Below are 15,682 nucleotides of genomic sequence, written 5' to 3' on the forward strand. Positions count from 1 at the left end.
GCTCTCTAGTTACAATTATTAGATTTCATCCAAAATATGGTTCATTAGCAACAATATTTCTCACTATAAGCAAATTTAAAATGATCTTCAAATCAGACTGTAATTAAGTCTTTTCATATCTATGTAAATGGATGATTAATATAGTTTAATACACACAGATACTTTAAAATTTAAGGGTACAAAGTACAAAACTATCATTATCGCCAAAGGAGGGAGACATCTATCTCCATGGTATCAAAGTACCAAAAGCTATCTCTAGCCAAATAAATAATTAAACAAGGAAGTCCCAGCAAATTAAGCAAACATCGTTGAAAAATATTCACTAAAATTAATTTGAATTCGATGATCACGAACTATTCATCAAATTATAATCTTTGAACAAGCCGGCAAAGACAACGTGCCAGAATTTTTTTGGTCAATTATCACCAAATAATTTTGACATGGACAGATCATCTGCGAATCGTAGCATATCTATTAAATTATACAATGGGAAAGGGCACGATCTCTCGCATTAATTAATCTATCTTTAATCACTACTATCACAACAATTAAATGGCAAATATGCCCTTATTAAGAGTTCTTTTTCTCTCTTTTAGAAAAGAAAATATGGGAACTAGGCCTCAATTAAAAACTTCGTTGAAAATTGGTGTTACGAATTTCCTCTAAGGTTTTTCTTAAAGCTTAATTTGATTTTATTCTTAGATATAAGATCTTCAATTACTATTCATGGTTACAAGGTACACCCAAGATAAGGTCAGTGCTCTTTTGAGAGCAAAGTTTGTAGGATAGTAAGTTAACATAATGATCGTGTTAAATTGTATTTATCTATCAAATGGTAAGGCATTGACTAGAGTTGTTAAAACAATCAAGTCAGTTTGAGCTTGGCTCGATGAGACTCAATCAAGTTCGACACCATAATTAAAACAAGCTGAGCTTGAGGACAATCTATTAGGCTCCGCTTAATAAGGCTTGATTATATATAAATATAAATAATATATATAGTAAATAAAATTCAATATGGTTATATATATATTTAATTTGATTTTACAAAATGTACACCATCTAAGATATATGTGCTTGATTTATAGTTTATTTAAAATAAGCTTGAATTTTCTTATTAAGCAATTCAAATAGTCTTGGGCTTGAGTTGAAATTTTATTATTATTTCAATTCAAGCTTGATCCTTTGGTTTAAGTTAATTTCAAGCTATATTGCAACAGAATGAGCCCATTATTGCCTTAAGTTAAAATATGGATGAAGATGTTTTACAACAACGTAGCGCCTGTAGCTCAGTGGATAGAGCGTCTGTTTCCTAAGCAGAAAGTCGTAGGTTCGACCCCTACCTGGCGCGTATATATATATATATATATGCTTAGCTTTTTGCTCATATTTTGGGAATCTTGATTGCATCGTTGGCTGTCGGAATTACTAACTGCTACCCTGCCGATGGCATTTTGATCAATATTTGAGGAGATCCTGTAGCATAGACTACTTTCCTCAGCTAGATTTGAGCAACATTACTGTTATCTAACTAAGAATTATTAATATATCGAGAGAATGAAGTAAAAAATTATTACTTTGCTCATACTGTCCACACAACTTTTATACAAGATAGCCAAAGAAAAAAAAAAAGGGAAGACAAATACTTCAACGCACCTTTAGAGATTATAATCTTAATTCAACGGTTATAATAGCCAATTTTTATACCCGATATCAATTCCAAAATCACATTACGTAAGAAAAAGAGTATATTAGTTAAGAAAATTTAATTACGTGTGCTTAACTTCTCAATTTTTTTATTATACCCTTAAAGATTTTAACCATTAGATCTTCATCAAACTGATTCATAAACAATAATTTTATAGTACGGAAGAAGCACTATACACGTTTTTTTTTTCTTCCGTTAAGATTTCTCTCTTAAATATAATTATACATTAATTATAGAAGATATCATTTAATATTAAATAATTTAAATTTAATTATTTAGAGATAAACTTTAATTTAAATATAACTCTCTATCTCTATCTATTAAAATTTAATTTAAATCAATCTTCAACTAACAGGAGATATATGTAAATAATAAAAAATAATTAAAAAGATAAAATGTAATTAAATTTTCATCAAGTTAACTATAAAAAACATCAATACCCTTATTTTGATATATATACATTACTCTCGGTTAATGATATATATATCTTTTACTTAATAAAATATTAAGATAATATAATTGTTAAAAATTAATGTGCAAGATTATATATCTAAAAAAAATTAACTACTAAACCGGTAATATCTTTCATACCTATTATAGCCCTAAAGATCTTAACCGTTAGATCTTCATCAAATTGATTGATAAAGAATTAACATTATAGCACCGAAGAGACCCTCAAAAAAAACAAAAGCAAGGGCATTTGCATTAAAAAAAAAGTTTTATAATTTTCAAAGTAGTAAAATAACTTTTATACATATCTCACTTATATAAATTATGTACATAGAGATATTAATTGTATACATTTTATTATAAAAAAATATGCATCTAATATGAAAAATGAAAACATTTAAAGGCTGTTTTTCTACAAATAGCCCACCCAAGAAAGCTATAACACTGTAGTAGTCCCTAGTGTTAACAGAATACAAGAACATTGGCGCCCAACTCCAACAAGCTTATACCAATACTAACTAAAAGGAGAGTTTAAGGTCCAATAGGCTTCTACTGAAACACCAATGTACCAATAAAAGCAACGACGAAAAATAAGATATTTGGGGAATGATACAGTATTATGTTCATAGGACTGATGCCAAACACAAGATGCAATCCTTAGGTTCAATTCCAAGATAACTTGCAAAGATGCTTATTTGGTTAAACAAATAGACAGTTAATGGTGCAGATAAAACAAATGTGTTCTCTCAAAAAGTTTTCGGTATTTGGACCACCACAAGGATATAGTAGTTAATATTTCAACTTCACAAAAGGTGGCCAGTTATTTTGAACAGTGATAGCCTTCAGTTCTGACAACAATTCAACGATAAAGGCTCTCAGATCGGAGGTTCTCGGCAATTTCTGTTTCCCAGCGATCACCATTCTCCAGTAGTTTCTCCTTGTCATACAACAACTCCTGTAGAAAATCAACAGCAAAGTTAAAGGTTAGGCATTAGAGTCTTAGAGCCAGGCAAGAAGGAAAACAAGGCAAGGTTGAGTACAGATTAAATGGAAGACCACCTCATGGGTTTCAGTGGCAAATTCAAAGTTAGGGCCTTCAACTATAGCATCAACAGGGCAAGCCTCCTGGCAGAATCCGCAGTAGATGCATTTTGTCATGTCAATATCATACCTGTATGTTCATGGTCAAAACGATTGGCAAAAGGAAAATCCATGACAAGAAAGAAAGTACAAACGGCAACTAGATCAATGTCATTTACTACCTTGTAGTCCGACGGCTGCCGTCCTCACGTTCTTCTGCTTCAATTGTGATTGCTTGGGCTGGGCAAACCTGATTATTATATAATGTGAAATTAGTGAGACATACAGAGTGAACCAGGATAACGTAGAGTAAAGAATGGAGAGATATCAAGTAAATTGGTCCCCATGGTAGGTTACATGTAAGTGATACCCTTTTCAAATATACAAACAAGTGAACATTGTTGCTTAACAGGATAGACCTCATAATGACTCTCAAGATCAGAAGTTCAAAATACCTTTCCTTTCTTCCACTTTCTGGTAAATATCAATCTACTAAAATATTTAATGTACTTAATATAGAATTCCTAAATACTTACAGCTTCACAAAGCTTACAAGCAATGCACCGTTCCTCCCCTGTAGGATAACGTCGAAGAGCATGCTCTCCACGAAAGCGGGGGCTCAAAGGCCCTTTCTCAAAGGGATAATTAATCTATGAGGGGTACAGAGAAAGATATATTAAAGGTGAAAAATCATTGTGAACTTGAGGGGAAATGCAGGTCATGGAGAAAAGATATCACTTACAGTAACTTTCCTCTCAAAGAAGTACTTAAGTGTCAGCATCAAACCACGCACCATCTCAGTCAGAAACAAAGTGTTGATACTCCGCTCAAATACTGTAAGAAGGCATATAAAACTTAGAGAACGAACTTTAAAACAAGATGCACACAAACCAGGGAAAGCAATCCAAATGGTTATCTAGTGTGGTGTCCAACTGTCAAGCATAATCCCAAGGTAGATAGTTACCAGCATTCCAATCCTTTGCTATCTCCTTAGCAAGCTGCTCTCGCTCCTCATCATCTGCTTATCAGAAGGGCACAAGTGTATGATCATAAACATCATTAGAGAGATGATTTGGGAAGTAAATGTTCCGATATCAGATTTTGAAGATGATGTATCATAAAAATCAACTCTTCCCAGAATACATTTGTCAAATCCAAAAGGATAAAAAGTTAAAAAAACAACTAATGCAAGACTTTACATCCCATTTCGAATAAAGTCTAAGGTTGAGTTATATCAAAGAATCCAACCCATATTTAACCACAGAAAGATGATTTGGACAAGATCAAAAACTGCAGGAGATAATATCACCCTGATAAACACTGGAGACAAATCAAACTATCAGAGCAAATTTTAAAGTGTGTTAAGCACTAAACATATATATTGCTAACACCTCCATTTCTATGCTCTGACAAGGGTAGTTACTAAAAGGCTTTAAAATCCTTAGATCACATCAACCCTGATCCTTTATCTTTGGAGCAAGTTTAAAAGTGTGTTAAGCAATAAACTCTTATATCGCTAACACCTCCATTTCCATGCTCTGACAAGGTAATCACTAAAAGGCTTTAAAATCCTTAGAACTCATCAACCCTGATCCTTTATCTTTAGAAGCAAAAACTTCTTTTCACTCATTAACAAAGTTATGAGCTAATCTGCTCATTCTTGTACTACACTATCACCACCTTAGAAGAAAACTATGCATTGGTTCATCAGAGTAATACTTAAATGGAAGTTCACTTACAGAAGCCAAGATCCAGTAGATATGCAGCTAAGCAGCTATATAGTTCCGCTTACATTTGTACTTTAGAATGTTGAGAATATATAGCAGAAGTTCTCCACTTATAGGAGACCAGATCCAATTATGTAGCTTCATCTAGGAAATAACAATATCCTAAACAAAGTAGAAGATCAAATAAACCTGGATTTCTCCTAGACTTTCTCTACTGTCTATATACAGTTCAACCATGCCTTAATATAATATTTTATCATTCACTTGGTTCAAGCCTTTAATAACCAGGCATAGTGATCATGAATCTACGTTTAGGTTCAAAAACTCAAGCTCCAAATTCACTTTTACTTGGAATAATGAGTGTTAAATACAGACGAGTAAAGTTTCACATGTGACTATTGATGGTTCTAGGGGTTTGGGAGTGAGGAATGAAGGAAAGGGGAGAAATTGGTGTCTAATGGGTGGGAACCTTTAATTGAAGAAAACCCAAACTACTTTGCTGCTTCGAGAAATACTGGTCGGTACATTTGAGCACCACTGGAAAAGTTGGCGAAAGGAATGAAATACTAAAATCACAATCATCTATTTTTGTAATGACAAACACTATAAGAAATTTTCAAATATTTAAAAAATTTCCGGTTGTCTAGTTCGATTCAGAATTACGGAGGTTCCTGAAAATATTGTCAATGTTTCTACAAATGACAACTGGACAACAAATATCAAGAAAATAGTGCCAATATCGTGAGCAAGACAAAAATACAAAAACTAAGCGTAGCAACAAATCATAAATGCATTTATTATATTACTGGTTGTTGTTTAGACACATGCAACACAAGGACCAACCCTCCAAACTCTTCTAAACACAGAGAGGATACAAATGAATGAGATAACAATATTTCCTGATTTAAGAGCAGTCTTCATCTTAGAACCTAATCAATCTATACAAATGACATCAATGCACTAACTAAAAAATCAATTAATGAGATCCCCTTTTCTTTTTCTTTTTGAAATACAAAACTATTTTTTTCATTTTTTGTGAGCAATATGGCATTTTCCCAATTATCCTTTGATTCATTCGTCTTTCCTTGCCCATCTTCCGTATTTTCCTTTTTGCTTTCAATGTTTATACTTTGAATTTGTGAATAGCATAATCTCCACTCTTTCTTTAACATGCTTACATGTGGTTAATGCAGTATGTTTCAGTCATAAAAAGTATTCTAGAGTGCTTTCTCCCTGGTATGCATATGCAATCCTCTGGTCAGACAGCAAGATTAGGTGAATTAACAATAAAGAGAGAAGCAGAGAAATCAAATCAATGTCCATAAGCCTAATAAGTAATACATGCCTCATCAAGAGTTTATTATTGCTACTGAACACTTCTTTCATTGTTGAGTGCATGTCAACATATGATGACTAGGATTTCCATAAAAGTTCAATATTCAAATGAGTTTCCTGCTGATTTACTTTTATGAGATATCCTGACAGAATTTATTGTGTTCTTGAGTGAAGCCTACCAGATTCTACAACAAGACCATTTTGCATTACAAGTGATGAGACATGGTGCTAAGCATAATAGTTTGATACAAACCATACCAAGTCATATGATTGCTTTAGAAAGAAATATAACAACTGAACTTGACTAGAGGAAACTGAGGATAGCACAGATTATATGGAAGAACCTTTAAACTTTGAAGATCGTGGCTGCGTGCTGTATGCTCGCAAATGACTTTGCAAAAGAATTGCAGAACGTCCAGCTTGCGCCTGACATGGAATCAATTTCACAGGAAATCACCTCCAAGAAAAAAGGCAAACAAACAGAATGGGAAAGGAAACAGTAAAAAATTATGACAAGAACAAACAAAGAAACATAAGAAAAACCTTCCGCAATTATACAACTATAACGTAACGTAATCTAGCACATCAACTAGTTGGCAAAAGAAGAAGCAAAATTCAATAATAAAATTTAAATAAAGAGTAGGAAAGCAAAGCTAGAAAGAAAAATTAGGTAAAACCAAATACCAAAAATACGAAACACTACATAAAACCAAAATGGAACTGACAGTACAAAGAAGCAATTTTGTAAATGTGAAGCAGATATTAGTGAAAGGCGTCAATTTGATCTTAAGGTACCACCATCGACGATAATGGCAATAGAAAGAAACCGAGAATCTAGGGTTCCAAGGGCACTTGAATAATAGTTCTACTCCACTTGCTCATCTCTCTGAGAAATTACAATTGAAAATAGATGAAGAAATGGCAACCGACTTGTAGGGTTCGATCCTAGAAACGGACTCAAGATCCATTTCAAATAACTAAAGGGATCCTACGAATCTGAGATCTTACCGATTGCCTCGCGCGAAGCGCCTCGAGGGTTCGGCGAGCCAAGATCCCCGCCATGGCCGGAGTACAGAAAGAGTTGGAGACTTCAACCTAATCGCGATGGAAGCTAGAACTGAGGAGAGACGGGGAAATAAAATGCACTGCGATGAGGATGACTGTCTATTGATATGGGCTATTGAGCTGTGATCCATAAAGATATGAGTTTATATTTGGGCCCAAAAGTTTAAAAAAAAAACCGATAAAAAAAAAAGAGAAATAAAATTTGATTAATAAGCTAGCGATAAATATTAAAAAATTAAAAATTAATTTTGAGATAATATTTTTTTTATCGTTCAAAAAATATGAGTCGTATAAATAGAGATACAGAGATACTTAGATCCTACCAAACTTTAGACAACATATTAAACTGCATAATTTATTAATTGAGCAGAGTCAAACCATTAAACTAAGTTACTAAATTATTAAATAATTTTTTCTATAATAATTATTTAAAATTAAACTCGACGTATCTATTTATTAGAAGGTATCTACAAAGTTAGTACTTAAAAATTACCCCAAAATTACCCCTTTCAATATACACTCTAAAATGCTCTTTTTAACTTATTATTTTATATACATTTGATCTCTTTAAATTAAAAAATAACTCTTTTCTTGCGGTATTAATGAGAAATATTTAAATGATAATTCTACATTCAATTATTTTTCCTTTAAAAATAAAAGAGTGTGTAAATTTTATCATAGACATTGTATTTAAACTTTTTTTTAAAAAAAAAATCTAACGAATAACTAATAAAATTAATATTTTAATCATTCAATGTCTCTTAAAAATGAAAGAAATTGGCAAGTGCAATTATCCCACAAATTTTCTCATATAGATAAAGAAAAAAATGGAGAGGAAAAATATCTCGAGAGAGAGAGATAGACAGAACAATGGCCGCCATGAGAGGAGGCGCAGTAGCTTCTATCCATTCCCTCTCTATTCCCCAACCTCGTCGCCCAAATCCCACCCAAATCCCCATTCCCTTCAAAGAAGAGAATACCCAAAAGCCGCAACCCAACGACCTCACTCCTTTCCCTTCTCCACTTCGTCGCCGAGCTGCGCTACTACTCTTCCTCCTCCCCTCCATTGCCTCCTCCTCCGCCGCCTCCGCTTTCTCCTTTGGAATATGTAGGCTTCTCTTGTTTACCGCCATCTCCTTCTCAGTTGCTTACATACATCTTATTTTGCTTTCTTTGTAATCTAAAGCTGGGCCAAAGGAATGGCTACGAGAACAAAAGAAGAAGGCGGCCAAGTTCGTCTTGGCGCCCATCGAAGCCTCCCGAAAGAGCCTCAGCGATGCCCATCTCTTACTAAGTAGTCGCGTTCCCATATTCTTTTAGTACAGTGAGAAATTTCTTCCTCTCAATGTGTTGGGTGTTTGTTAATGGCAGCTTCAGGAACTGATTCGGAAGTAGAGGAGATTGAAGAGGTGCGTAGACTACTCGGCTCGGCAGCGAGGGATTGCGTTCCGGAACAGAGGAACTCGGTCGTAGCCTTTCAATCACGAACAGGGGTCGAGGTTTGAGTTTTAGTAAGAAAAATGGCAATTTGATATGATAAAAGTTTTAAAGGGAAACTTCTTTGTTCATGTTTGGAGAACAATTACTTGTAGGTTTGTACATTTAGCTTGTTAGTCAAGAATGCCGCTTCCTTGCTTGATGAGAGGGATCCTGTGAAATTGGAGGCAGAAGCCAGGCTTAGTGATGTTGTAAGGTGAAATTTTTGTATTAACCAGAGTAATTTTAATTGTTATAGAAATCTAATGGCTTCACCACCTCAAGATTTGAGAGTTGTTAATTAATTAAAGAAGATGATATGTAACTCGTGTTTCAATATCAGGCATTCAGCATGAGTGGAAGTATAGACTTCTCAATATCTTTTACTTTGCTTTCGCATACTAACCTTGCAAATCTTTGGATAAATAGCTACTCCTGTTTGGGATCAAATGTTTGATGGAAATCAGAATGTACATCTTAGTTTTGACACCTCTACTAACTATATTCATCTCGATAGATTGATTTCTTCTAGCGCATGGCTGTCTTTATGATTACTATTTACCTTGCCGATGCAGATCTTTTTCTGCCCTTGGAAATCTCATGGATGATGACCACTTTCACCTTGCCACTGATAGGTATGTAACTCTGCCAAGAGCATGAAAGATCCTTTGATACCTCCTCTCTTTTAAATATTGTAGGTTCCTTCTTGTTCTTTGCCAATAGAACTAGTAAACTAGGACATCTACATTTTAACTTTTTATAACTTTGTAATTTAGCATGTCTTATTAGCACTTGTATTCTTCTTTACCTATATATAATTTTGTGCTTATGTTAGTACTTGAACGAGTGAGGATTGAGCAACATAGAGTAATTCTTCTTTTGTGCTGCAGAGATAAGTTGAGAGATGGCCTAATGGATACGATCGGCGCACTCAACAAATTTGAGCAAGGCATTAAGGACTGCTTGGGCATCTAGAAGCCACACCATCAAGGATGTGTCTTAGCAGTTTGAGGACCTCTCTTCTAAGAGTCATTTTAATGGAGAATTAAATTCATCAAAGCCTCGTCACTCCATTGAGTTTCTCCCTTGTCCTCATTCATTTACTCTATTGGTTCTTTCTTGTAATCCATTTTGATGTTTTATATTCCCCATCTTTTTCTGAAATCATCCCTTGTATCTCTTTTTCTTTAATTAGATTACAAGGATTACTGATTACCGTCTTTTCCCGTCGAAATCAAAAGAATGTTGTGACTTGTAAGAGTTAATTATTTAATTTGTACAGCAAGCAAGATGTTCAGTGCTGTTATCATATCTGTAGCTAGAATTATTTCTAGTATCTCATTTCTTTTCCCAGTTAGATCACTGTCTTCAATTCAAAAGAGAAATATCGCCATCGAATCTTTCAATTTGCATTGCAAGCAAGATGTTCAGTACTTTTACCACACTATATGCATCAAGCAAGACAAGGCTACCAATACAGGCTAGACCATTGCAGGGCATACCTTTCATGTGTATGCATTTTGTTGTTAACTGATATACATATCTTCCAAGTATAAATGACAAAAAGGATTGCTCTTAATTCTCCTTGCCTTTCTCTGTTTCTTAGTCTCAATTATTGTAGGATGCCATGTACCTTTCACTATTCTTCTTTTAATTTTGCAGTCCCCTGAGTTAAAATTGACAATAGAATCTATCATTTCCAATACTTAACAAGCTCTATAGTAGATTAGAACTTAAACTCACCTAAAACTGTTGTTTTTAAGTCCAAATTCATGATCCTAATGCAACCAACCCCACACTCAGAAAAAGCACTTGCAAAAGTCTCAGTTGATACGCTCCTCCTACCTCACAAACAGCTCATGGCACTTGTGCCATATATCTATCCCAACCACAGCACTCCACGACCCAAGCTGTATACTTTCCCTACACCCTAATTAGGTGGCGCATTTCCATTCGTCGCGTTCATAACTACACACTCGGTTGTTGAATTCCCTACATCCCAATCCTGTAGGGTATCCCGCTGCCATCCATTTGCTACAAGACTGGCCACCAAGAAAGGAATCATAGTTCTCATAGTTCTTTTTCAGATTGCAGCACTTAATCACCAATCACCATGTTATGTAGTCAAAGTGGCTACATTTTATTAAAATTTATCTCCTCAACTATATGCCAAATCCATTAGATGGACGGAAACTTAGCGAGGAAGCTCCTCTTCAGTGGGAGGCATTTGCTTTGCTTAGAATGGGGTGCAACTCATGCAAACACTAACAGAGATCTAACGTTCACGTCAAACTTCCTTTGTAGGATAGCCTTAGCCTCTCCCTCCCCTCCTTTGGCCAGGACAGCCCACCTCGCACCACAAAGACCAAGAGCAGCATGGAAATAAACCACCAACTCTATTGGAAAGGAAGCAATAGCAACATACTTCTATCTCCTGAATTGTAATACTAAGCTGAGAGAGGAATTGGAGGACTTTCTTCAGTACTACTGCAAAAGAAGAAAAGAACAAAAAAAATATGGGAAGGAGGTCGGATTTCGCGCAGAAGCTGTTGGATGATCTCCGGTTGCGGAAGGAGAAGTTGGGGTTTGCGACGTCGCAAAGCCAACGGCCGACAACAACAACGACAACGGCGGTGGCAGTCTCAGGAGGTATGTGATGTGCTTAATATTAGAACACAATGTTTATTCAGCATCAGTGTATTCTCCTCAAAGTTTCACCCTGGTTGAGGTTAGATAATTGAAGAAGGATAGGAAATAGAATTCACTTTCACTTAGAAGGTTGCATTTGAAGTATATGTACATTTCTAATTAATCCAAAAGTTAAAATAAAAGGTCCAATATATGCTGAAACAATTATAGTATTTGTACACATCCATGGCTCTATGTTTCCTTCATTTATGTCTACTTGTATCTAGTCTAGCTCAATGAAGATATATCAATATATTTTTCTTATGAACTTAGAAACATATATCATCCATTCCTAACTCATTTTGCCACAACATTCTAAAGCAATTCTCTACAGTAGGATTTTTCTTGTACAGACCTTAGTTGTTAATCAGAATAAGTAAAATTAACAGAAAAGGAGTATTGTAGCTAACATCAAGTAATTAGGATTTTATTATTTCAAGTCCTTCCAACACCAACCGATTATAGGATTATGAATTTTACACCCAAAATACGAAGAAGATATAAATTGGGCGTGACATGAAAATTATAGGGAAAAAGAAGCGGTGTTAATAACAAAATCACTAAACTTGGATCATAATTTTCTTGAAAAACATAGATATGAACTAATACTAGCATAAGCAAGGACAATTTACCGCTGTTGCAAGAGTTCCTGTAAAAATTAAAACTGCCTATTATTTACTTTTTTACACTACTTTGATCTGTAGATTCTTATGGAAATTCTCGGAGATTTCTCCGACGCTCAGGAGAGGCGACGTCCAGTAGCCTTGTAAGTTTCTTTACTTAATTTCTTGATAAGTATGCGTTGGATCATCCAACTGTATATGTTGATCATGTTACAGAGTGGCAAGAGCATGGTTAAAAAGGACAGACAACTGGGTCTTGTTGTGAAGCATCACAGAGCAGCTGGTCCTGAAGGGCTTTCACAAGATGTTGTCCCTTTCAAAAGAGGCACAAACTTAGGAGACACTATGGACATGCCAATGGCCCTTGCCCTTGCACTCAGTTACAGTGGTAAACTTCAGAACATTGAAGTCTTCAGCAAAGCTAAGGTTGGCAATGAGTTCATAATGCACCGTGGATCGATAAGTTTCAGCGACAGGAACAGTCAATATCCTTTTGCGCCCCATCTGCAGGTCAGCGAGATATCAAGAGGTGTTCAGAAGTTAAATGAGATCCTCACAGCCTGCTATAGTGGGACAAGTATAGGTAGGAGCTCAATTGAGATTGGAAGAGAGCTACTAAGAGGGGCTGTGGATTTAGAAGAGTCACTGAGAATGCTTATAATGCTCCAGGAGGCTTCAGACTCTATGGTTGGCTCTCAAGGCAGTCAGGTTTTATTGCTGAAGGACAAAGAAGAGGATGATTCATCCTCTAAGAAAGCAAAACAGAAGAAAACGCACAGAACTACATTCTCTTTTGATGGATCCTATTCTGATAGCAGAAAGACAAAAGCAGCAGCTACATCAAATTCTAGTAGGAGTTCACCCAATGCTTCCATGCAGTCCATCTCTCACAGGAGATCCTCAAGTTGCGGTCCTGGTACTAAGCCAGATGCCCAATTTTCGATCACCACTAGGAAGTACGAGGAGGTTGGGCAGTTCCCAGATAGTAGTTGCAATTCTGCTGCCAGTTCAAGAACTACCGAGAAATTCGTTCAGATAGGTTTAAATCCTACAAATGCCAAGGTGAGGATACCAAATGTTGTTGCAAGACTGATGGGCCTGGAAGAACTTCCGCCGCCGAAGGAAGAGGTGAAGATGGCAGAAGTTTCCAAGGCTGCAAAATCTGTGAGAGAAACAAAGGAAGCCAGGACAGTAAAGCTGGAAGAGAACAAGTATTTGCAGGCAAAAGACACCAGAGACACTAAAGCAGCAAAAGTTGTTGAGGTGACGAGGGAAAAGGCTAGCTTGGCAAGTTCAACTAACAGTGGGAGCATCAGTTTAGCATCGAAAAGTTCACCGAAGCCTCACTTTTCCATGGAGTACAGCAAGAAAGACGAGCAATCCAAGAAAGAAGCCGTGCAGTCGTCAAAAACCACAGAAACTAAGGAGCAGAAAAGCCAAGGGAAAGCTGGAGAGATCACTCATGATGTCAAGCAATCAACTCAAGCGAACAAGGCGCGAGTTACAGCAAAGCAGTATCTCAGGTATCATGAAGAGGCAATTAGGAAGAAGGATTTTCTTTTGAAAGATCAAAACAGAATGGCTATTGCGAGAAGTCAACAGAAGAAGTCTGCATTGGCCCAAGAGAAGATTAGCCACACGCTGCAGGGGAGTGCCACAGGGAGAGAACAGAGAGAAAGAAGTAGAGCAGAACTCATAACAGGAGCAAGAAGTGACCCAAAATTGAGGAACATTGGAAAATCTTCCAATGAAGTAGGCAGACAGAAGACATTATCTTGTACCCAAGCTGTTGCTGAAAAGAAGAGTGCAGGCAGGAATGCTAATAAAGATCAGCTGAGGAGGCAGTCAACAATTAATCATACAAGGAGTATTAATTCTACTTACCATGGAACAGACAGGAAAGCAGAAACTGAGATCTTGGGAGATTATAATCAATTGAAGACCGATACATGTCAAATTTTGGTGACTGTGGTGAACAAGCCTACTCATATTCCAACACTAGAGGAGATAGATCAAACAGACATAACAGTACATAGAACTGAAAGCAACAAAAATTTTCAGGATAGCCATAAAATCTGTGAGCAATCCACTCCAACAAGTCATCGTTTAAAGGAGCAAGATTTTATTTTAGATCAGTTAGAGAACAGATCGGAGGAGAGAACCATCAAAGTTGAAGAGATATCCCAAAAATTGGACTCAAAGCATTATGACAAGGTAGATAATGAAGCTGCCTCTATTTCAAGAGCGACGCTTCCAGACGCCTGCAGACGCTTAACTGCAGAGACCAATGTAAGTATTGCATTAAACCGTCATAGCTAGAACTTATGCTTCTCTCTACTCACGTAAGCTAGCGATACATTTACGCAGAACCTTGACATAATCAGCAAAGCTTCTGATATACAGCAGACACCACAAGTTCCACTCAAGAATGATGAAGAAGTAGAGTTACCCAACTTGAGGAAGGAACAGTCAGAAGGTACATTAAACTTTGCCTTGATAAGTTACCATGGTTCTTGGATACCTTTCTTGTGAACTGAATATGTTCTTGAAGCCTAAGCAAGAATGTTAAATGGCGTATCCTCTTATTTCACAGGTTCTCTTACAGAGAAGCAGCAACTCCTCATGGAGGTGCTGCTAAAAGATTATCAATTCCTTACTACAGCTCAGACTCTATTCCAAGTTGAGATTCCTCTAGGTATTCTGCAAGCCAGTGAAAAGGTATGCCAAAGCAAAGACAACAAGCTTCTTTTGGACTGTGGGCACGAGTTGATGAGAAGAAAAAGTAAAAGAGAAGGTGTTACTCTTCTCCTGAAGAGAGCTGGAGTGAGATGCTTGGATGCTTTGATCAGAGAACTGAATCATGAAATTGAGAGTTTGGACTTCCCCAGGAAAACTCAAGGAGATGATTATGATACTGTAGAGCGCCTACATAAGATGCTCGAGAGAGAGATTCCAAACAAAAACCCAGATGCCAACTGCATGTGGGATTTCGGCTGGAATAGTACGACGCTTGCAGCAGTTCAAATAGATGAAATAGTAAAGGAAATGGAGAAATACGTGTTGAAGGGACTCATTGACGAGCTAGCAAGAGACCTGATGGAATTATATTAGTTCTATTAAACCTGCTATTGCCTCCTCAAGATTGAAAACCAAGTCCAATCAAAAGGCGAAATGAAGACTCTGCCATCTGCATATAAAAACATACATTTGTACAAATTACTGTACCAATTGCAATTTATCTAACTACTACCAAATGTACCTACGACAAAGAACTTGTAGAAGAATGAATCAAGGGTGAAAAGTTTTGTTACAAACATATTATATATTGTTAGCTCATTACCTTATAATTTAAGCTTTTTAGATCAAACGATTATCTTGCATTGTAGTGAGGTTCCAGATCTTTTTATCTATTATTTGTTCATGTATAGTGATTATAACTCATACTAAAGGGTACTCCATGGAAAAGATTGCACTTCATGTGGAGTGTCACGTGAGGAAATAGTCCCTCATGGCATAGAGAATCAAAGTGG

General features: G+C 36.1%; 3 protein-coding genes and 1 non-coding gene across 4 annotated transcripts; 3 read left to right on the top strand and 1 right to left on the bottom strand.

Moving 5' to 3' along the window:
• The first annotated feature begins 1,278 nt into the window (after window positions 1-1,278).
• TRNAR-CCU (transfer RNA arginine (anticodon CCU)) lies at window positions 1,279-1,351 on the top strand. The gene has a single exon. It is a non-coding gene; the product is annotated as a tRNA-Arg (tRNA).
• Window positions 1,352-2,744: 1,393 nt separating this feature from the next.
• Window positions 2,745-7,470, bottom strand: LOC140759715 (uncharacterized). The gene is made up of 8 exons (XM_073096348.1): window positions 7,309-7,470; window positions 6,645-6,726; window positions 4,203-4,256; window positions 3,981-4,072; window positions 3,775-3,888; window positions 3,421-3,488; window positions 3,218-3,329; window positions 2,745-3,113 (listed from the first exon to the last, which is right to left on the bottom strand). Exons 1-8 carry the CDS (start codon window positions 7,360-7,362, stop codon window positions 3,018-3,020), a joined length of 672 nt encoding a protein of 223 aa, XP_072952449.1. The 5' UTR covers window positions 7,363-7,470; the 3' UTR covers window positions 2,745-3,017.
• Window positions 7,471-8,200: 730 nt separating this feature from the next.
• Window positions 8,201-10,106, top strand: LOC140759100 (uncharacterized). The gene is made up of 6 exons (XM_073095570.1): window positions 8,201-8,473; window positions 8,552-8,659; window positions 8,737-8,864; window positions 8,958-9,058; window positions 9,417-9,476; window positions 9,732-10,106. Exons 1-6 carry the CDS (start codon window positions 8,236-8,238, stop codon window positions 9,814-9,816), a joined length of 720 nt encoding a protein of 239 aa, XP_072951671.1. The 5' UTR covers window positions 8,201-8,235; the 3' UTR covers window positions 9,817-10,106.
• An 854-nt stretch (window positions 10,107-10,960) lies between these two features.
• LOC140758714 (uncharacterized) lies at window positions 10,961-15,468 on the top strand. Its single transcript, XM_073094976.1, has 5 exons — window positions 10,961-11,490; window positions 12,234-12,295; window positions 12,369-14,441; window positions 14,520-14,628; window positions 14,746-15,468. Exons 1-5 carry the CDS (start codon window positions 11,358-11,360, stop codon window positions 15,261-15,263), a joined length of 2,895 nt encoding a protein of 964 aa, XP_072951077.1. The 5' UTR covers window positions 10,961-11,357; the 3' UTR covers window positions 15,264-15,468.
• Window positions 15,469-15,682: the final 214 nt, after the last annotated feature.

This window comes from Typha angustifolia, chromosome 4, assembly GCF_048772165.1.
Source record: "Typha angustifolia cultivar Huaian chromosome 4, ASM4877216v1, whole genome shotgun sequence".
Lineage (NCBI taxonomy): Eukaryota > Viridiplantae > Streptophyta > Magnoliopsida > Poales > Typhaceae > Typha > Typha angustifolia.

Excerpts from the sequence above, each read along its gene's own strand:
- LOC140759715 (XM_073096348.1), bottom strand. The coding sequence starts at position 7,362 with ATGGCGGGGATCTTGGCTCGCCGAACCCTCGAGGCGCTTCGCGCGAGG. Across the intron at positions 4,073-4,202 it reads AGCAAAGGATTGGAATGCTG|TATTTGAGCGGAGTATCAAC; the intron begins GTAACTATCTAC and ends GCCTTCTTACAG. Across the intron at positions 3,330-3,420 it reads GGCAGCCGTCGGACTACAAG|GTATGATATTGACATGACAA; the intron begins GTAGTAAATGAC and ends ATGAACATACAG.
- LOC140759100 (XM_073095570.1), top strand. The coding sequence starts at position 8,236 with ATGGCCGCCATGAGAGGAGGCGCAGTAGCTTCTATCCATTCCCTCTCT. Across the intron at positions 8,660-8,736 it reads CGATGCCCATCTCTTACTAA|CTTCAGGAACTGATTCGGAA; the intron begins GTAGTCGCGTTC and ends TGTTAATGGCAG. Across the intron at positions 8,865-8,957 it reads AATCACGAACAGGGGTCGAG|GTTTGTACATTTAGCTTGTT; the intron begins GTTTGAGTTTTA and ends AATTACTTGTAG.
- LOC140758714 (XM_073094976.1), top strand. The coding sequence starts at position 11,358 with ATGGGAAGGAGGTCGGATTTCGCGCAGAAGCTGTTGGATGATCTCCGG. Across the intron at positions 12,296-12,368 it reads AGGCGACGTCCAGTAGCCTT|AGTGGCAAGAGCATGGTTAA; the intron begins GTAAGTTTCTTT and ends ATCATGTTACAG. Across the intron at positions 14,629-14,745 it reads GAGGAAGGAACAGTCAGAAG|GTTCTCTTACAGAGAAGCAG; the intron begins GTACATTAAACT and ends CTTATTTCACAG.